Below are 21,206 nucleotides of genomic sequence, written 5' to 3'. Positions count from 1 at the left end.
GTTCATGATTTACTGTATTAACTTCATATACTTCGAATGAACTCTTAAAACAGTTAGTATAAACTGGTTACTGCTATACATGTCAGTATGCCAAGAATAAAATTACTAATGACAATGTAAATGGGAAACAGTAACAATAATCAGATATAATCTCAAATCTATCAGCCTTACTGATACAAAGGAGTGTAAAACTTTTAATAGCTGGGAAAAATACATGATGTTATAGTGGCATAATGTACTAAATGCTTCATAGTATAAACACTTTGACATGAGATCTAGCCTTGATTTGCTCTCACTCAAAACAATAACAAATAAGGTAAAGCTGTGGCTACATTGCATGCATAATGGCTATTGCAGAGAAGTTTATACTCTTGTAAATGAGCTCTTGTAAGCTCTTTTTGTTAGTGTTGAGTTTATCGTGCTGTTAATGAAACTGTTAAATAAATATGCTGAGTAACTTGAAACTGGAACTTTGAACGTGGAACATTTCCTGAGTAACCTTATTGTTTTATATGAAGGGTCCACTGGCACATTTTCCTTGGCCACTGCTCAGGAGATTAAGAGATTTTGTATTAATTTGAGTAGTAGAAATTTCTAGCAATGAAGGAGCAAAACGTTCACATAAGCATATGTAAAGTCATGGATAATTGTACCTATTGCAAAAATTTTTTGCCTTAAAACCTCAAGTCACGCCCTCCCGTATTCAACCTCTTAGTGATAATGATTCTATGTGTGTTTTTTTTTACGTCCTATGAAAAATTATGAATAAAAATGGTTTGTGGGCCTAAGAATAACACAACTGTTAACTGAAAGTAAGATAAGGAGGGATCATCCTTTCATGTCTATATCTTGCCAAAACCAATTTTGCGATAAGCAATACTCTCATCCAAGAATTCTTCAGATATCAGCCCAACGAAAACCTGTGTCATTGCTGTAAGATCTGTAGCCTTGGTCTGCCAACTAAACCTTTCCTAGCCACAGTTGAAAGACGATCGTTTAAGGACGATGGTGTAGTAAACGGCCCACTATGGAAGCCGAAAAGGGACAATCCAAAAATATTTTGCAAATCCGAAAAAATATTCAGAATCGCTATCTTTTAGACAAATCGCTTTTGAAAAGGTTGTCAAATCGAGAAAACAATTTCAAATCCTTGTTTAATTCATAGATCCACAAATAAATTTCGCGGAAATTCATTTGCCTCTATTTCCGCCATTTTTAAAGTGCTAGTTCCCGGGGCCTCTTGTTTAATCTGACTTCCGGTCATTTCTATTTCCGCTCCCTCATCTTTTAGTTTTATTGAACATCTTTTAGTTAAATAAGGTCACGCGTGAATGAGTCAGGAAAGCGATGTATGCTGCACAACATCGATGTATGACATCCAAAATCGATGTGTTCTGGGTAAAATTGATTTATTTTATTTTAAGATTTGTATTATAACGCATAACAATAACGCAATTGAATAAGACATTAATGTATCTATGTTCGATATTTTGTCCGTAAGAGAACCTCATGGAGACCAGTCTTTAATAGGGGAAGGGAAATAATATTATTTTACAATTTTCATTCAGAAATAATAAGTAACTTCGAAAGCTTCTCCATCCGAGCAGACGTTGCAGCTCAGCAGATTCGGAAGCAAGGATGGGAAGCCAAAATTTGCATATTGTTGAAGAATAACATTACGGGATCTGTTGAACTAATTTGAACTTGTGATAATTCAATTTGATTGGTATTTTGTTTTTGAAGTTGTTAAAGTTTACTTAGAATATCGTCGTACACCGTTTTAATAGGCAGATGTTGGATAAGTTGACTGTTGATATCCAACAAGTAGTTGAATGATTGCTCATGTTTATTTTCCGGTGCACATGTATGAGTATTATATCAAAGGAAGTGCTTTGAATTCGGGATTGGCTTTAAACTGCATACGCGTCACTCAACTGCAGTAATTTAGAGATTAGTTTCTAGTATGGTTGTTAGCGCAAACGGAAATGAGCTACTTCGAATTCGAATATATGCCAAAACTAATTTGCTTTTAAATAGATTCTTCCCCTTTTTAGGAGGTGCTTATTCTGTTACTCTGTTAAAAACAGAGTAACAGGATTTCGGGGGACAGCGCTGTCTATTATATTTCGAAGCGTTTTAACTTGAATGAGACTGAAATTTAGGCAACCTATAGTATGATGAGCCCATGCAAGATTTACAGTGGAGCGGACGCTAGCTGCTTTTATTCCATGAAAACGAATGCATCCACTTGGAAGAAAACTTCACCAAAAAAGTCCCTAAAAAATAAGAAACTAAAAAACAAAACAAACCAAAACAAAGTAGGAGGGTTTTCGGATAGATTAGGGAACACACAAAAGCTTCTTCAAGAGAACGGAGTTCATTACATGCCTTTAGTTTTTCCTTTTAAATCTCGTGTGCCCCTAAAAATGTCCTATTACGGAATGTTATTGGTGACTTGGTTACTCAGAAAACGTTATCGACCTAAGTAAGGCTAACTTTCGTTTATGAATTGGTTAATCAATAAATCAATGAACTTCAATTAATACTTTATTCACCGTAAGTTAAAAAGTTAAAAGCAACAGAGCTGATATGGACTTGCATGTACGACATACAACAATACACTATTAATCTAAAGTTCTAAGTGTAAATAAAAATGTTTGCAAATGTTAGTCAATAATAAAAGTAATCTTGTTATTTATTCGAGTTTGTAAAGGCTTCCTTCTGAAATAACATGTTGACGGTTATATTCTAGGCTAAAAGCCCTCTTCATCTTAGAGAGGCTCTCCCTAAATCTATGTTAAGATGTGGTAATTTAAAACTTGGGGAGTTGCATAAATTATAATTAGAACTGCTACTCTAGATCTAATTAAAAAGACAGAATATCATCTGCCACCCAGTTTCATACATATTTAAATATGAATCCCACACAGTCAAGGATAGAACATCCTGAGTGTCCCAAGGCAGTCTATGTATGACTTTAGCAGCACATACATGTATATACTCGAGCTCTAGCGTTGATGATGGGGAGCATGTGCCCCATAGTAAATCGCAGTAAGTAACTGTGAGGACTATACAAGTGAAATAGATACTTTCTATTGCACTCAAAGTAGGTCAAAAGCTTCATAAACTTTGTTAAATAACAAAACATGGATGCAACAGACAGTTTTTATTTTGAAAAAAAATATGGCATTGTTTACTATAAGCTCCACCTAAATACTAAATTCGATGCTAAAAATTGCATTGAAGCTACTAACAAAATTCAATTTAGTAGTGTCATCATATATACATATCAACTTGCTGACTTAGGTTTAGCGCGAGCTTCATTTCAAATCGTTTTCTTGTCGGTTAAGCGTCAATCAATTCAAAAGCTTCAACATCCCCCCCACCCCCTCCCCCCCAAAACTCCCCGGGCATTTGAACTTTTAAAGACTGGCTCGTTCAAATCCCCGTCCTCCGGGGCCAAAATTGTGCTCAAACACAATTTTTTGTAAGAAGCAAGATCAGTGACTGTAACTTTCTTGTAGACCTTTCCCTCGTAGCCATCTTTTTGCGAAAGTGAACTCTTTACCTTTTAACAGCTCCATACTAAGACATAAAACACGTGTATTCCGCTGGAAGGACTTTGCAGGTTCAGACAAATTGCCCACCCCACCCAGGAAAGGTTCAAGTTCCCCACCCTTTTGAGAGAACGACAGTCAAATGCCCGAGTGTTGCCTGGGGGGGGGGGGGAGGGGGGTTGTTGAAGCCTCGATTTGATCGACGCGTTATCCTGGAATAGACATTTTCTTATACTTTGGTTCTCACTTTCATCTCGGTGCGTTTTAGTGAGTAATGATAGCCCCTAAAAGAAAGCCAGTTAACCCCATCAGCACGAGACTCATGGGAGCCATTGAGGTACAATCCATTCAGATTGGAGTTATGGCAGTTTTGGTACCACCAGGCTCCCTTGTAGAGTTGGGAGCAGTGGCCGTTACCTCCGTCATTGTCTTGATCATTCGTAGAAAACCTCATATTGCTGAAATGAAATCAAATTTCATGTAAGCTTGTTTTCAACTTGTTTAGACACATAAAAAGCATTAGTTACTTATTTATTTATTCACGATATTTATACAGGCTGATCAAGTTCAGCTTTAAAGCTGGTTTGGATGGTAGCCTATACAAACTAATAACAAATAGGCCAGGCCTAACCCAATACCGGGAGCTTCGTTCCCTTCTCTTTGCGAAAAGTACTTAGGTTCTTTAACATCCCCTACTGACCAGTAAAGAGAAGATGCGGGAGATGGGGCCTACGGTTTATCGTCCTTTTTCAAGAAGCTTTGAACGTTTATCCGTTTGCGGGTGTTAAAGCAAAGGCGGCACATTCTTGGTAGTCTGGGTTATCGGATTACGTAATCAAGTCACGTGACTTATCAGATCGGAACCTTGAAAAACTGTTGAGATCTCAATCTTACTGAAGTCTCACATATTACTGGAGGTGTATGTTGATGTAGTTTGTTTGAGGCTCCCGAAAGTCTTTTGGTTTATCAATTTCTTGAATATATAAAGTTAGGTCCTTTCCGCACTAGCGAATAAGTTGTTTCCTGTCAACATCAACATTTTACAAGTGCAGATTGTTTGTCGCGACTTGAAAAATTTTGTTCGAGGCGGGCAAATCTTCAAATGCACCGCCGACAACATTTGTCCCGGGTAAAAACTGAACAAAATCGACTTAATAAACAAAACCGTGAGAAACTTGTCGATTATTTGTCGTAAAAGCTACGATCAGCGTGTAATTGAACTGAAAGCAGTATAGTAAGAAGGCAATAGTTATCTTTTGTTCCAAAACACGGGGATTGAAATTTTTGAAACGACTTGTACGAATCCTAGAAATTGGAGGTTTAATCCTTTGGAAAACTTGGCTGGCCAGTCTTATGAACACATCAGGCACTGACGGAATTTTGGACGGCTTTCAAATTTTTTTGATGGGGATGCAACAGACGAAGCAAACATTTTACATGACAAATTTGTCCTTTGATTTTTTCGGAACAATTTTAGTTATGCCCCTTTATGATTGTGATTGTGACGATTAAAAAATTAAACGAAGATGGAGACCAATAAAACATTAAACTTTCAAAATAAACATCAAAGCCATACGTTTTCCTTTGTTTTATCTGGAAATGTTTCTCTTTACACACAAAATTCAAACTAGATGTGATAAGCCGTTCATGATTATTTCCTTTCGAAATCAATTTCTAAAGCTACATCCCTATTCGAAACATGTTTCCCGCGGCTGGAAATGGATTCTGTCTCAGTCAACCTGAATTCCTTACTTACTTATGTACCGTCATAGAGTCACCAGCGGTGCCCTTGTATCCTCCAATCAAAAGCCGGTACTTATCAGCTTCGTCTGCCACACCAAAATCCGTGTACTCAGCATATGTGATGTTCCCTTCAAAGTCTTCCAGGTCAACTCTCAACATGACATGATCAGCGGCTGTTAAACGGTGAAGATTGTCGTTTCCAAGCCAGAACTCTCCGCTCAGATCTCCGAAGCCGTTTTTGTAGGATTGCCATTTAAGATAGAAGTCAACAGAGCCGTCCAAGCGTTTCTGAAAAACGGTCCAGCCTCCACCGTCTGTGATCATGTCACATAACACTTGGATTGGTTTGCCGCCATCTGGATTGATGGTGTATACGCCACTGGAATTGAAACCATCTTGAAATAATTGAGAGCAGCTTCTCGGTTCTATTAATTTGCGAGGAAATAAAGAACCTATTCGAAATCACTTCTTTATATGACAATTGAGGCTTTTTCTATACCTAAACAAAGCGAAATATACCTACCGCAAGGTTTTCCTGTGAAGCCATGCTTACACTGGCATCGAATGCTGTCATCTTGATAGTTGGGAACGCATATACTGTGATCACCACATCGGAAACTGTCTTCTTCACACGCGCTCTAGAGAAAAAAGTTGTGTCGAGTAACTTCCTAAACATCTGTAAGTCAAAGGAGTTTCTTTCTTTCGCACCCTGTTACGTGCAACAGAAAACCTTTGATAGGTTGGGAGATAAACAAAGTCTACGAGACCATACACAAGCCTCGTTCTTAGGGAAATAGAGACCTCGGGTATGAATTTACCACCATGATAATAATGATGATGACGATGATGATATCATAATCAATGGTTGTTTTTATTTTTATCATCAATGTCATAATCATTACTTTTATCAGTATCTTTTTATCATCATTGACGATGGTTATAGCCATGAGTGGGTCTCCTTACGCTCCGTCTAAGTAAACCAAGTCTTGCTACAGTATGCGACAATTTTATTACGAAGCGCAACAGAATACACATCCTTTCTTGTTGGATAGCAAAATGCGACTAGTTGACATGGAAGATTTACTTGAAAGAAAAGAAAGAATGAAGGCTTTATACATAAAACAAATCGAAACATTTTTCGCGAAAAATCTAGCCGTTTTCGTGAGTGGAGCCCCCTTCCCCTAACGTCAACAGCCGGAAAATTTCTATCAAGATTATTTACAGATCTTCTTAAGCAGATAAGGAGGTAAAAGAAGAAATGAAAGCTTAAATAGTTCAAAGTTAATCAAGATTTTAATTCTGATCCACAACAGAAGTCATTGTTGATGCACTAAACAGATTTAGCTTACCTTTATTCCCCTGTAAATGAAATCTTTATCCTCAATAAAGTTAGCAAATCCAGCAAATCGATCAGAGTCGCTTAGTTGACACTTGAATTTGTTTGAGTCGCCCTTTATGGTTCCAAAGTTGTAAGACTGACATCGCTCTTCATACACACACTCAAACTGACAGGAACTTTCCGAATCCACTTCTATATCTCTTATCAGGCTTCCGTTCAGCTTTTGTCTCTTTATCTTTTTGGCAAAGTTAACAGCTTTGAGATTTGGCCCTGGAATACGGTTTATGCCGTAGTCAACGGCATAAGCGGCGGCGCAAAGAAGAAATATGATGCTGAGATGCATCTTTAGTCTTCACTGTCAGAAAGAATATGATGAAAAAGAATAAATGTTTATTTCATTTCTACTTCCTAACTAGATAGGCAGGTGCTAGAAAATTGCGAGAATGAAAACAGTATAAGCCATACGATATGTTTTGTTAGGTGACCTTCAACATAGGCCTGTTGCTAAACAGGTTTTAAGTTTCCTTCCAACTGCATTAGGTTGCAGTGTTTTCCTTTTTTTCCTTTTTTTCCTTTTTTCTCACCGTGACTATTCTTCGCGAGGACTGATGGTTAAATCGTCTTTTTCTCTTACAGAGAGCATAAAGGAAAGGACTTGGTGAAAAGACGTTTTAATTTTCTTTAGTCATAGATACTTGCATTCTAGTATCTATAATTGATTAATTTTCAGCCTCTATGACTCTTTCCTCATCAAAATTTAATAGCATCTTTCAATTGTTTAAATAAGGATGACAATCTAATGGTTCGTGTTCAATTTCAGAACACCTGAGTCGGTGCGTACAACATAAATTGTCGAATGCTTTTAAGCAAGTTTCAAATTTCAGGCCTATTAAATTAGTCCATTGATTTTATAATTACGGGCAATTGTGTTCCAAAATTTCCCTGAGGCTTTTGATTGTTTCTTTCCCTTAGCCCTCGAGCAGTATGCTTAATTACAACATAGAATGATAAAAAATAAAGAGGAATATGAGCCATTTATCAGGAGAAAATATAAACCAAACGTTTTCGACACAAGGTTATCATCAGGGTAACTAAGCACCATCCGCCAAATTGATGATATTTTATATTCCCAAGTAATTCCCGATGAGAGGAGTTTCGTGACGAGTTTTTTAGGGAAGTGGCAGAGAGCACGTTTGAAAAGAAGTTGAGCTGAGTTTAGGTAATTTGTTGTACGTGTAAATTCATTTAGTGATGTTGTCAATGGTGTCCTCCACATTTACTTTTTTGAAAAGCGAGGATACGTCATTGACAAACACGTCGAATGATTTGGAACCTACATGCCACCCTCGAGGGAATCGTTCGCATTCTTTCAACTGGGGCATGATCTACAGGGAAAAGTCATTTTATCAGCCCAGAATCCTTGAAAGTCTCATGATGCAACTTTCGAAGCCTAGTTTTGCCCTGTAAATAGCTCATTATTCAACCTTAGCGAACTTAATGGACATAGATAAATATGTAGCTGACAATCTTCACAAATAAATTATATTTTCACTCTTGTTTTCTTGACTAATTAACTCTCTCAAGTTTCTTCCTCAAGTTGTATCATGTTGCAGACAAGTGATGCTTAATTGTTTGTCCCTCGTGGCAGAAATGAGGACACCAGCTGTTTATAATTTTTTTCTTAAGTTTAGTGTTATTTGCCAGTCACTCCTTTCACGACGGAAATTATTTTAAATCCCAACAAAGTGGATAAAAAACTCGTCAGGTCTAAGAGTGTTCATAGAACTAAAAGACAGAAAGAAATATTCAATAGACGACTCAGTCAGAAAAAATTAAAAGCTCAATTAAAGTCGTGAGTGCAAAATTTAGGCCTAGAAACTATTTTTCTTGGGGCTGTGCTTATAGTCTGCGATCAAACTTGAAGTCTGACGATCCTCTTCGCCAATTCGCTGGATCAGTTACTCACATGGGAAATGTTAAGGAGGAACTGTATGTTTCAGTGAAAATGGCGAATCGCGATTAATTTCCACAGCAACATAACAAACATAATCATAAACATAATATCGTCTATATGATTAGGATATAGTAGAAGCAGGAGATGGAATAAGCAAGTAGTGTGCACAATTAGATTCACGAGAAAAACCACTTCCGCGACCCTCTCTTCTCCGTGTCACCGACAAAAGAAAAAAAGATTACTGAATCTTTTGCCTGAATTCACGTCCTCGTAGAAGAACAGCGTTCATACACCACTAAGTCTCACGAAACTCTGTTCACATTCGGAGAAAAACGATTAGTCGCCCCATGAAAGGTAATCCAGGACAGTTTTAGATTCTGGATTCCACGTTGTGGATTCCGGATTCCAGGTGCTGGATTCCGGATTCTACCACTGCAGATTCCGGAATCTAAAACACCAAAGATTCCAGATTTTTGTCTCTGGTTTGCCCCTAATTTTCACATTTCGTTTTCTAGGAATGACTTCAATGGCGGATTTCGCTATTGAAGGACATGTTTGTGAATGCATGTTTGTCTATTTATATTTCCATAAAAACATTTGATAATTATGAAACTTGAAATTATGACATTTGAAATGTATAACAGCAAATTAAGGGATAAATTTTTGTTGTAGGAATACCTGTTGAGACTGTCCGTCTCTTAAGTCCAATGTCCATTCATTCCACATCTTTTAGCAACTCTGAAGAGGCCAGGCCGCATTTCTTTCATACAGGTTCCTAGAGGTTCTTCAAGTGATTTAACAGGAACAAAGAACTAATAGTTCAAATCATTGCATATCATTTTTAATTTCTAAATAACTGTTGGACTAAAAGGTTTTTCTGGTACAGCATAACATTGTTCCGACTTGGAAAAGATGGCCAATTTTTTTAAATATAAAATTGACTTAGAACTGCCAAGAAAACAGCTCGAAAATATTTCCCTATCATCTCAAATTACTTTTTAAACTTTACTTTTAAACAAAAACCATGGTATTGAGGCATAAATTTAAACTGGAATAAAATTTTAATAACACCCCGAGTAAATCGCGGACAGAAAAGCTTGTTTTCCTAGACGTAATTGGCGATGATGTTCGACGAGATTGCGCATTAAACAGTGTTAAACCAATTCAACTATACTTACACCTTTGAAAAATCGCGAAAGATCTTCATTTACACTAGTCATGCTGTGCGTTCGCTGCGTTCCAGCATTTAACGAGGCATAATACATTGTTGTTCAATGAGATGCAAACAATTGGCCAGGTATTCTCAAGTTGAAAAAGTGTGTGTTTAAGTGTGAATCACGATTCGGGCGAAATTTTGTGCCAAGTAAGCGATTTTCATGACCAGTGCCAGGTAGCATAATAAAATATTTAACAAGCAGAGTTTATTCAAGCCTCCAGCGTAACTGATCTCAAAACGACAAAAGGCCTAAAGCACTGCTAACAAGCGAGTCATGCTAAAAAGTATGCGTTTGTTGCGTTTCATCATTGAACGAGGCATAATACATTGTTGTTCCATGAGATGCAAACAATTGGCCGGGTATTCTCAAGTTTAGCAAAGCGTTTTTCGAGTCTTTCAACTTCTTTTAGGACCGACTCATGGTTCTCCGTCTTCGTCTTGACATTGCTTTGAAATAGTATAGACTAGTAAGCTGAAACGAAAAATTAATCAGGGAAGTTTACGAAAAATCCAGCAAACAAGCTTTAAAAAGGCAATTATTTAGACTTCATACTTCAACGAACTTCACAAATCTTACTTGTTTATCTTGTAAGTAAACGATGGCAGATTAATTCCCGAAGCGCTTTCTGAGTTTCCCGATCCCTCTCCTACTGCTTTCACGCTTACAAAACAGGAAATATCAAAAGGAGGAAGATACAGCTGTTTTGAAACGCCATTTGACGAAGGTAAATCTGCTTTTTGTTCGACACTTTACATATCAAAACAAAGGAAATTTGTTCCTCTTTTTGATTCTGGCGGTAAATTTTAAATTTGCGCCTGCGTAAAAGAGATATCGCCCGAGACCCTTCGCTCGGTCGTGTTTTGATCAAAAACGCCTTGTTAATTTCACGCAACCGCTCGGAGAAAAGGTAAAAATGACGAGGAAAAAACTTTATCTTCAAGTTAGAAAATTAGCGAAATAGAAAGCCACAATATTATAGTTTAATATTTCAGAGGTACATTGAGTGCTTTTTCCGTAGAGAATCCGCACGATGGTAAAACATTCGAAAATTACACTCGATTTGAGTGGGGTGTTGAAGTGGGCGTGGTCACTACATTCATGTTAAGACTATTTGTACCCCATGATTTTGATATGTTTTGTAAGTTTCGCTGGAGGTTAAGTTAGTTTAAAATGGAACAGAAAATCAATTGAATCATTACAATGTTACACTTACCATTCCCTCTCCGCCTTTTGCTTTTTCTTGTGCTTCAGCAAGTGGATTCTGGATTCCCTTTTTAGCGGGGTCCCGGATTCCAAAAGCTGGATTCTGGATTCCAGAGCCCAGTATTCCGAATTCCACAAACAAAAATTTCCTGGATTCCGGAATCCGGATTACCTTAAATGGGCGAAATTAGAAAAACTTGTATGTTCACAGATTCAACAAATCACTCGTAAGTTAAGATAGAATAAACCACAATAAGTTTAGGGCAAATAGAAGTATATCATAACTTTCGGCTGAACCGTCACTTGATGAATAAAACGATGTTAAAGGGTATGTCAGATTTCATGTAGAAGCTATAAGGCTGATCCGACCGGAGCTTTCCATGGTCTCAGTGCCACTAACCCAGTAAAGCACAGGGCAGGGTTACCCCCCCCCCCCCTTCTTCCCTTCTTCTTTGGAAAATTTCTTAAGGTCCTTCTGACAGTTTCCTGCGTCCATCCCTACCCCAGATGGAGAAAGTGCTCAAAGAGTAAATATAGAACTTCCCGACGAGGCTTGAATTGTGACCTCATGCTCCAAAGAAGGGACTTGTTGTTGTAGCGATTGTGCGGCATTTCTTAGGTGACAAATGAAGCACTCGCAACTTTACTTGCTTATTGTTACTTCCTGGTTACTTGGTACGATTGCATGGCTCATTTTCTGTGCGCCGCTACCTTACTGGTCAGCAGTACTCGGGATTTCGATCCTGGGACCAAGCTGTCAAAATAGCCCACGTGTAGCCGTACCCTCCCCCACAAGGTGAAACGGAAGCGAGGCCGGAACGTCTACGCAAACCTGACACTAATCGTGTTCTGTGACGTCACTCTAATCTAAGCAAACTAAAGTGGCACGTGCTGGCGTGTTACCGATATATACAACAACTTTGAAGTGAATTCATTCCCATTTTCGGGTAAATTTGCAATTCAGTGTCCGAGTTAAAATATATACTTTGCTCTAAGGATATAGGAAAAGATTATGAGCGATTTTTGGTACAGATTAAGAAAAGGACGATGTTCTATTAGCATCGCGCTTACGGAATTGCAACGTCCACGCGGTTTCTGCTTACATTTGTAAACAGTGCTACAGTCGTCGAAAAAAGTAGGATCATTTGCCGCAGAATCTCAAGGTTTTTACAGATTTCTTTAAGTGATAGTTACGCTGCAAGCGTGAAGAAAGAGCGACTCTTTTCTCAGTCGAAAGAATTGCTGCAAGAGACAACTAGCTTTAAGGAAGGTTATTATTGCATTTGTTTTTGTTTCAAGATTTCTGTCCAGAAATCGGTATGTCAGAAAACCCCTCCAGCACTGGATATGCACTACATTTTGAATACATGTACATTTGCTATAACTATAAATATTATCCTAAGCATTTTTGGACCATAAGATAAATTTTATTACATAAATTTAAAACTGTTTTGGTCTACCTTGAGGACAACAAAGAATGTGTTTCAAGGTGAAAATACTGTTTTATATTGAGGAGCTGACTAAAAAGGCTCATATTCCACGTGACTTTGTTCATGATGCTAGAAAAACTTGGGTATGCAATCTATTTTGTTCACTTCCACTAACAGAATGCCTACTGCTGGGCTACTTCCCTGATGTGTTTTGGGTGACAACAAAATTTTCATTACTTACTGATGGCTGAGTAACTCTTTTTCTTTACGGGTGGCATCTGGTGCATTGACTGTGATTGGTTTATTTGGTACATCACCAGAAGTGGGAACACTCATGGGGATATTATTACTATTGTAGAGTGGTTAAGTGTCTATATTTTGTGCTTAAGCATAGGACTGACTGAGGTCTATCTATAAAAGTGTTAAATATTATTAATTGTCAGTATCATAAATTAATAAGTGCTCTTTGGTGGTTAGAGGAGAGATTATGAAAATGCGAATCATCAATTTTCAAGATTGAGCTTGATTTTGTCAACCCAGTGACACTCAAGTGTTTTTTGTGCCTATGCATAAGTTGATGGATCTAACTTCCATGGCATTACCCCTTGCAATTATGCTAAGTTTGTTAGTGGTTACCGCCAGTTGACTGAACCTTTACCACATTTACCTAATCAGTCATATCCTTGATAAATACAGTCCATTTTGTCAGCCATAAGAAATTTTTAGTGATGGGTAAAATATTTTTAATATACACTCAATGTTTTTGAGAAATATCATAACAGAGATCATATGAAGGCAGGCTACTGTAAGTGATTTCTGTGGTCAAATACAGAATTTTTTTTAAACTCTTACCTCTGAGGAGAATATTAATTAAATAATACATTAAAGGTTGGAATAGTTGCTTGTTCTTTCATCTCATTCCATAACTGTATGCCAAAATTACAGACATCCGCTCACCTTCATTCTCAAGTTGACCATGTAAGCATCTGGTCTATACATTTCACAGGGGCCACCACTCAGTGTTTACACTTTCACTCCCAAGATATCATTAGTAATTCTCCCTACTGTCTGCCATATGGTTCTTCTGATGTTAGCTTGGGGAATTTGGTATTGGATCAACTAATAATCCCCATTATTCTCATCACTTGTCTGCTTCATATCATATTGATATTGTAAGGAGAACTCTGTCTTGGTCACTCATGGGAGTTAAAAGGATTAAAGATTTCAAAAGATTTGCTTAGAAATCTGTTCCAGCACATTCCAAGGGTTGAAAACCCAAACATGTGTTGTCTAGTGAAACTCTTTGGGCACGTAATAAACTTGCAATTGGGAAGAGTATTCCATTTCCTATGAACATAAATGATATGGGCAATGCTACCCTTAGACATGCCTTGCCTTGATGCATATGAAGGTTTTATGTTACAGCCTTAGGGTTGGCTTAAGGTTGGGGTTAGTTCATAACACAGGAGAGAGAGAGAGAGAGAGAGAGAGAGAGAGAGGGGGGGGTGTGTACACAACCATTTCACCCCTCTCTTTGCAAGGGAATCTACTTCTGTTTCAAAAATATTTAGAAAGATTCTAGTTTGTGAAGTCTCTCCATTTGAATCCAAGCAGTATGCTCTCTGATGACTCTTCAAATCTCTTCACAATTCTATTTCACTGTCATGCAGACAAGTAACAAGAACTATGCTGAGTATCAGCTAGGAAATATGGTCATAACAGGACACGGCACTTTGGGAAAAGACAACATATATGTATGGTTGTCATGTTTGATAAAAGCTCTCTGATTATTGAATAGAAAGGTAAAAAAATCAAAGAAATAATAGAACTTAGTTAAATATTGACAACTTTAATAACCATTGTTGTGAAAAAAATAAGCCAGGCACTGGGCAAATGCAAACAGGTAAAAAATGTCAGGGGTCTGCGTACATATTCTTTACAGTAACAAAGGAATACATCATTGTTCATTTCACATCCTCTCATGCCGGTTAAGGGTGTTTGGTCTTGTTTGGCTGCAGAGAAATAAAAAAAGCAAAACTAGATTTAATTGTTTGTATCAAATTTGACAATGGGAATTACATTTTTGTCTCAGAAAGTATAATTTACCAGCACTCCACTGAAGTCACTCAAAGGAGCGACTGAAAAGGAATTTCTCCTAACAAAATCACAACATTTTAAGGCAGAAACATGACGAGGGAAGGCCCAATTAATTGTTTGTATCAAATTTGATAACTGAAAATTACATTTAGGTCTCAAAAAGTATAATTTACCAGCACTCCACTGAAGTCACTCCAAGGAGTGACTGAAAAGGAATTTCTCCTAAAAAAATCATAACATTTTAAGGCAGAAACATGATGAGGGAGAGCCAAATAATGGGTGTAATCACCTATTAGTGGTTAACAATTTAATCACTTGGTTAACCTATCAATATTCTGTAGTAATATCAAAAGAAATGATTTACTACCTAAGCAATGCATTCACTCAGATTCCATGTTACTGAGTCTAGTCTTGCTGAGCTGCAAAGGAACAGAAAAGACAAAATGAGACAGAGGAATGGGAATTTGAGATGAATGGGCTACCCTGACGGCATAAAATTTTACTCTTCTTCAGAGTTATTTGTTCTGCATTATAAGGCTACAACAGATGAAACTAAATACAATGATGATGATGAGAAATATCACTAGCTCAACTTAAACATTTATATTGCAGTGAATATGTTCATTGCTTTACTTTGACAACCACTATATGTATAACCAATACATGCAAAAAAAAATTCATACCAGATGCCATCTTCAGCATCTCCTCAACACTATCTCCACACTGTTTCTTCCAACTGTACTTCTCACTGCAATGTTTCTGCAGTAAATCAGCCTCTTTAAGCTGTACTGTCCTAGCCATGTCCCTGACCTTCTTAATTGCCTTGGACCACTCACTGACATCCTCTGACTCCACAATGGATGACAAACCACTAATAACATGTGTCAAGGCTTCACCAAGTACTGATGCACCATGTACATATACTAAGATAGAGAGGCCAGATTACAACCCTGCAAGACCAAACATTCCAAATTCTTGTTAACCTGAGGGTATGATGGCAAGATCTGCCTCACAGAGCCACCTTTTCAACTCTTCTTCATTATTTGAAGGGCTTCAATTATGATCATCTGATGTTTAGGAACACCACATTCATGAAATTTCTCAACAAATCCCTTTTGTTTTCCTTCAGCAGCACTAACAAAAATCATCTCAAAGGATCCATCCTTCACCCTAGTGACTGCTTTAGCAACAATTTCAAGTCTCTCTTTGTGAAAATGCTGGGGTGGTCATGTCCTGTGACCATATAAGAAACTTTTCCTATCACAAGGGGTATGTATGACATCAGCAAAGTTACTGAGTATACCTGGAGTAGATTCAAAAACTCTTTTTTTCTGATGAGAGAGGGAAGCAGAAAGTTTGTCAGCCATCTTTGGTCCAAAAGCAACTGGAAGATCAGCCATTTCCATAATAGATTGAACACTGCTTCTCCCTTGGCATACATTTTTCCCCTTTCATTACATGAACCTTCAGGGACCAGGACAGAGACTTCCCCATGAGGGAATTTTTCCAGTTGTGCGGACAACTCTGATGTGAGGACAATGATTCCTTTCCCCACAAACTCCACCACCACCTCCAGTCAGTTGCCATGATGGTATCTCTGACTGGAGGAATATCTCCCATTGCATGGCAGCTGATTAATTATTTTGTTAGCACAACTCTTTCCTAAATGATCAGTTTAAAAAGAGGAACAAATTAATATTTTTTAAAACTAATAATAGCAAAGGTCACTGATTAGGGATCTCTCTCATTTTTCTACATGTACAAGCACTGTGTCTGCCATGTTTAGAACATTACATTTTATCATTTAAAAGCTATAAATCATGCCATGATGTCACAGATACATGTATATTTTGGTAATATAGTGCATCGAAAGGTACTTGGCTGTTATCAATATTTACTACTTCCTCTAAAATGTGTTCTTTCAGATGTCTCAGATTAAAACATGGTTTCTGGCTTGCTACTTTTTTGGCATAACTTTTTACATCAAACTTCTTTAAGCCATCAGCACACACTAATTATGGTATGTATATATTTTAATTCTCTGCAATAAAAATCTGGCAATCTGTACCACCTTAATTCAATTATTTTCCATACATGCTAATCAAAAAGCGGTATAAAAGATTCATATTGAGTACTCAAAGCTGAACATAGTTGAATTGTTAGCTATATAAGATAATGCTTCACAATATGCAGTTTTCCTTTTATTCTACCTTGCATTTATGTATGTCTTTCTTCCCTTATGATAACAATATCATCTTTAATGTGACTATTAATTTAAATTATACTTAACATGCGGCCAACCCCAACTCATATCTACACATGACAGTGACCAACTTGAAAGCTCATTGGCTTCTTTGGCCACTGTAAACGATTAAATATTCTTTCTTCTAGTTAATTTCTGTTTGTTTTTTTTTCTATATCATTGTAAATCATGTTATGTTAAGTTATTTTTTTCTGTAAACAATGTGAAATAACAAGACTTGGAAACTTGGAAACTCTGCAACTACAGAGGGGAAATGTGTTTCAAAACTGATGACAAGTCAGCCTGAAAGATTTCTTTCGTGTTTGCATAATTATGTAAATGCACATATGTGACACTGTATGATTCAGAGGATTACAATGGTTTTAGTTATTTATTTACTGCATTGATTCGAGTTTAGGGCATGTGACTGAGTGTGTACCTTAAAGCACATGACTATCATCCACTTGAGTTCCATAGCTTAGGGCTCTTAAAAGCAACATGATTTATCACTTTTGGTTTTGTTTACCATCCCTTAAAATCACTCTGGTCATCTGACAGGATATACTGTTACACAAACCTGTTGGCCATTTATGGCTATCTGTTGCGGCAAGTTTTGAATATCTCAGACTTGTTTACACAATCATCACAAATCATTTGTTCTAGTGGTGGGTTAAATTTTATTATTCAACATGCTACTAACATCAAAGTCACTTCTCCACATGAACAAAGTAAGAAGTGTCTGCTTTAAATTCTTGAAACTTGTTCACGGCCAAATGTTTCAACTTTTTTTTTTCTCATCAGAAGTTGATAATTAAAAAACAGTAATACCAGCTTCGGTTTATTGACCTAGTAGTATACACTGACTGGGTAATGATTGCTCAATCTAACTTAATGTTCAGGTAACATGCTTGCTGCACACAAGGTTACTCACTAGGTTACACACTAGGTTACACACTAGTGTGCTGTGTCTGCTCACAGGCTAACTTTTGTATTTGAAGGTTATCACGCTTTGCCTGCTCATGCTTCATTGTTCAACGGTGCACTCTTAATTGTTTATAGGGTGTTACATGAAACAAAAGCATTTATAAGCTCATTAAAGTATGCTCTTAAGCATGCTTAACAACTGTGTTATATCCGGTTTCTCTTGTTTTTCAGGTGAAGCATGTTGTGAGCATGCTATCATCTTTATCCCTTAAATCATATAGAGGGCCACATATATTTAACAATCATGTACAGTGTAAGCACATTCTCAAATGAATCCATTTCAGCTCGTAACTGTAAAACATACATCTACATGTTAGTTACATATGGGTATAAAAATCAATTTTTTTTTATACAATCATGTATACCCCCAAAAAAGAGTTATCCTACTGCTGGGCTAGGGTGCAGAGGCGAAGAGTTAAGTGGACATTTGCCTACTTGATACTTTCTAATTTATGTTTTGTCTGTTTTAGACTGCATGAATATATTACATGTTTCCTAGTTTTCCAATAAATTGCTCATTACAGTATTCAGAAACTTTGATATTTTGCCTTAAAAGGGTGGAAATATGCAATGAATGGAAAAATTAAGTAACTAACCAACTTACCTCCTCCATGGCTCTGGACAGTATCTGCTGAAATGCAATCAAACCAAACTTAGTTGTCACTTTGCTATGCTTCAATCAAACTTTATACACCTCTTCATCACAGAGAAATAGGAAGCCATTTTGCTTTCGCCACAGTGGTAAATAGTATTTTAATCACATGCAAACTGGCCAATCAGCATGTGAGAAAAGCACTTAGTCTACTTATTTGACGTGGAGTGAGTTACATGCACAGTTACGCTGTACCCTGAAACTCTTACTATACTTCAGGAAAATATGAGATGCAGCTTCTCTTTCACGGCCCGAAAAATAATGTTTGTAAACATTATTGAAAATCTTTCAAGAATTCTCTAAATCATAAGTCACTGATAACAATACGTTGTGGGATAGTTCGTTCAAGATTCCGAGGTCTTGCTTGAGAACTTCAAGTCCACCGTCGAAAACGGTATCTTATGGAACAGCAAGAATTTAAGCTTTAATACTGCCAGGATCTCACTTCAATTTTGCTACGAAAATAAATCTCAAAATAATACAAAAAGAATATTCCACAATAGAGCAGATGATCGTGAAAGATAATGGCGGAAAAGCGATTGCGTGACAATCAGTAAGGTAGACGTATCAGACTTAAAAAAAAGTTTAAATTCTCCGTCTGCAGTCTGCACTTTGTACTGACCTGAGCTGTTCCGATGATAACATGATACATCCGACGTCGTTTAGGACTGCACTCCTCCTTGCTCATATTTCCAAACTCATCCGATTGATCTATCTTTACATGTGGCTCTCAAACACATCCCTTTATCACTGTGATTAGTTGCCCTTCTTCGATCTGTGGTTCAGCTGTCCGTTCAACCGAAGTTTGCAAATCTTCTACAGTTTGATATTCCAGTCCAAGTCAAATCTAGTTTGCTTCGGCAAGCACTTCCATTCAGAGCCTTTTTCTACCCTCGATCCCAGGCAAGTTAGGCTCCAAGCTTCCAAAAGTTTCACTGAGCTAACACTTGTAACCTACTACCGTACCTCTCGCGTAGACGTTAACTGCGCAGACAAATTTCATACGCTCAGACGCAGGGTAGTCAGACGCGTATATACGATTTTTTTGCGCTCACGGTCGAAAAAATGCGTGATTCATGTGCCTTTGTTATTCGGTGCTACAATTTTCCCATGTATTTCGTTGTTGTGTGAAAAAAAAGGACTTTTAGGTTTGAAAAAGCGGCGAGTAGACAATGGAAAATTTACATAATGAAAAAAAGCAATCATGTTACACTCACGCATGTTACTCTTCGCGAAATGTTCTGAATAACGAGCAGTAGCAGTAGATTTGCTTGATTTGAGTTGTTGATGAATCGGCTGGGAAGGAAAATGTCACTTACCCAAGGCATCCAAACACGAGTTTCATTGAGCGAGTAACGAAACATATACTCACTAATATCCTTCTCAATTTATTCACTGCAATCAGCGCTCCCTAAGATGTTTACGCTGCGGAATGTGAACAATGTGGTGTTTATATCGCAGGTGATGATTTCTTCGAAACTTTTGACCTACCTCGATCATCTTCGGTGAGGATTAGAAAGAAAATGTGCTTTTTAAAGAATGAGAATTGTGTTCTGTTTTATTCATTGCAAACGGAGCCCGCTTCAGTGTTTACATACCAGACAGTTTCATTTCGCATCGCTCGTGATGTTTTGCTTGATTGCGGAGCGCATCATATTTTAATAATAATAGGTCAAGTCATGGTAAATCGCAATGTCAAAGACGAAAATTCGTCTAAAAACCGAAAACGCTTCGACATACTACCGTTCATTATCATATTTTGCAAGCGTCTGTCAGTAATGTCAACATCTTTCAACACAGACTCTAAAATTTGACATCAACCCAAATATTTCATTTACATAACTAAGCTTAATTTACAGTATACAATCAAACAAAATAAAATGTTAACGATAAAAACTTTGAAAACAAACAGAGGTATTTCAGTATGTTAATTTACGCGTGCCTGTTCGGCAATCTTTCTATTACGTATCCGTCTATAGCTTTACGGCAATCATCCCCGTTCTTGTTGCGTTAACGTTAACGGAAAAAATCTAAAGATTACCTCTCTTATCCTTTCCATTTTAAGTGGATCAAGCGGAAGTTTAATTCCAACCCCCCTAACATTTTGTCCATCCAATTCGAGCGGCAAAAAGAAATGACGTACAAGATGAACCGCAATTTTTTTTCCCAATGTCGACCACGACCGTATAAAAGGAGGGTATCATCACGAGTTTCCACTTCTAACTGCGTTGAGTTCGTTGACTCATCCAAAGATGTAGTGCATGCTGGAAGTTCTTGTTGATCCACGACCTCATGGCTTTCAACAGGGGGTGTGGCTGATTCGTTTGTACCACTAAGCACTCAAATTAGCGCGTCGAACCGCTCGTTCAAAGCTGTTTGTTGTTCAGAAATACGCTGAAGCCATGGGACTATTTCTGAGTGGCCATCCGGGTGGGTCTTCGTGAAGAGGTTTCGTGGCAAGGAGCGGAACGGACTAAGCTTGTGTGCTGGTGACAATGTTGGCGGTAGTGGCGACAGAGCTGGCGCTAGTGGAATAGTGATGATGGAAGTGGAACCGGTGGTAGTGGTGACAGTGATGACGGAAGTGGTGTCCGTGGCAAAGGTGCTGGGATGGTGCTCTGGATGACAGGGGTGTTGACATTTGTGGTGGCAAAACAGGTTAGGAGGCGCGTAAAGAGAAACAACGGTGGCCTATAAAATAGGTAAAGGCGAATTCCGAGCGAAAGCGAGAGAGTAAGAAAAAATCGTTTCATACAAATTATTTAGCAACGGAACAGATTGTTAACGA

At 37.7% G+C, this 21,206-nt stretch overlaps 2 protein-coding genes and 1 long non-coding RNA gene across 10 annotated transcripts in view; 1 reads left to right on the top strand and 2 right to left on the bottom strand.

Annotated features, from left to right (window-relative positions):
• The window catches only part of LOC149053037 (nuclear protein localization protein 4 homolog), a 281,781-nt gene that overhangs the window by 35,602 nt on the left and 224,973 nt on the right, over positions 1-21,206 (top strand). The gene's annotated exons all lie outside the window — the stretch shown is intronic.
• LOC149053049 (microfibril-associated glycoprotein 4-like) lies at positions 2,529-11,853 on the bottom strand. 5 transcript variants are annotated; one of them, XM_089213312.1, is made up of 6 exons: positions 11,024-11,853; positions 9,272-9,377; positions 6,650-6,994; positions 5,824-5,938; positions 5,314-5,695; positions 2,529-4,015 (listed from the first exon to the last, which is right to left on the bottom strand). In XM_089213312.1, the coding sequence occupies exons 3-6, from the start codon at positions 6,980-6,982 to the stop codon at positions 3,787-3,789; spliced, it is 1,059 nt and encodes a 352-aa protein (XP_089069438.1). In that variant the 5' UTR covers positions 6,983-6,994; positions 9,272-9,377; positions 11,024-11,853; the 3' UTR covers positions 2,529-3,786. The 5 variants fall into 5 exon arrangements, with proteins under 5 accessions (XP_089069438.1, XP_089069415.1, XP_089069422.1 ...); XM_089213289.1 differs by having other exon boundaries at positions 5,314-5,725; positions 11,024-11,851; XM_089213296.1 differs by lacking the exon at positions 11,024-11,853 and having other exon boundaries at positions 5,314-5,725; positions 9,272-9,393.
• On the bottom strand, positions 14,275-19,844 carry LOC149053048 (uncharacterized). Of its 4 annotated transcripts, none has more exons than XR_016188868.1 (6): positions 19,041-19,844; positions 18,371-18,397; positions 15,844-16,202; positions 15,224-15,490; positions 14,908-14,959; positions 14,275-14,455 (listed from the first exon to the last, which is right to left on the bottom strand). It is a non-coding gene; the product is annotated as an uncharacterized LOC149053048 (long non-coding RNA). The 4 variants fall into 4 exon arrangements; XR_016188867.1 differs by having other exon boundaries at positions 18,371-18,394; positions 19,041-19,815; XR_016188869.1 differs by having other exon boundaries at positions 19,738-19,752.

The sequence above is a fragment of the Pocillopora damicornis genome, chromosome 1 (assembly GCF_964200805.1).
Source record: "Pocillopora damicornis chromosome 1, jaPocDami1.2, whole genome shotgun sequence".
NCBI classification, from domain to species: Eukaryota; Metazoa; Cnidaria; class Anthozoa; order Scleractinia; family Pocilloporidae; genus Pocillopora; species Pocillopora damicornis.
The sequence above is the reverse complement of the archived record's forward strand: the minus strand, read 5'-3'. Positions and strand labels throughout refer to the sequence as shown.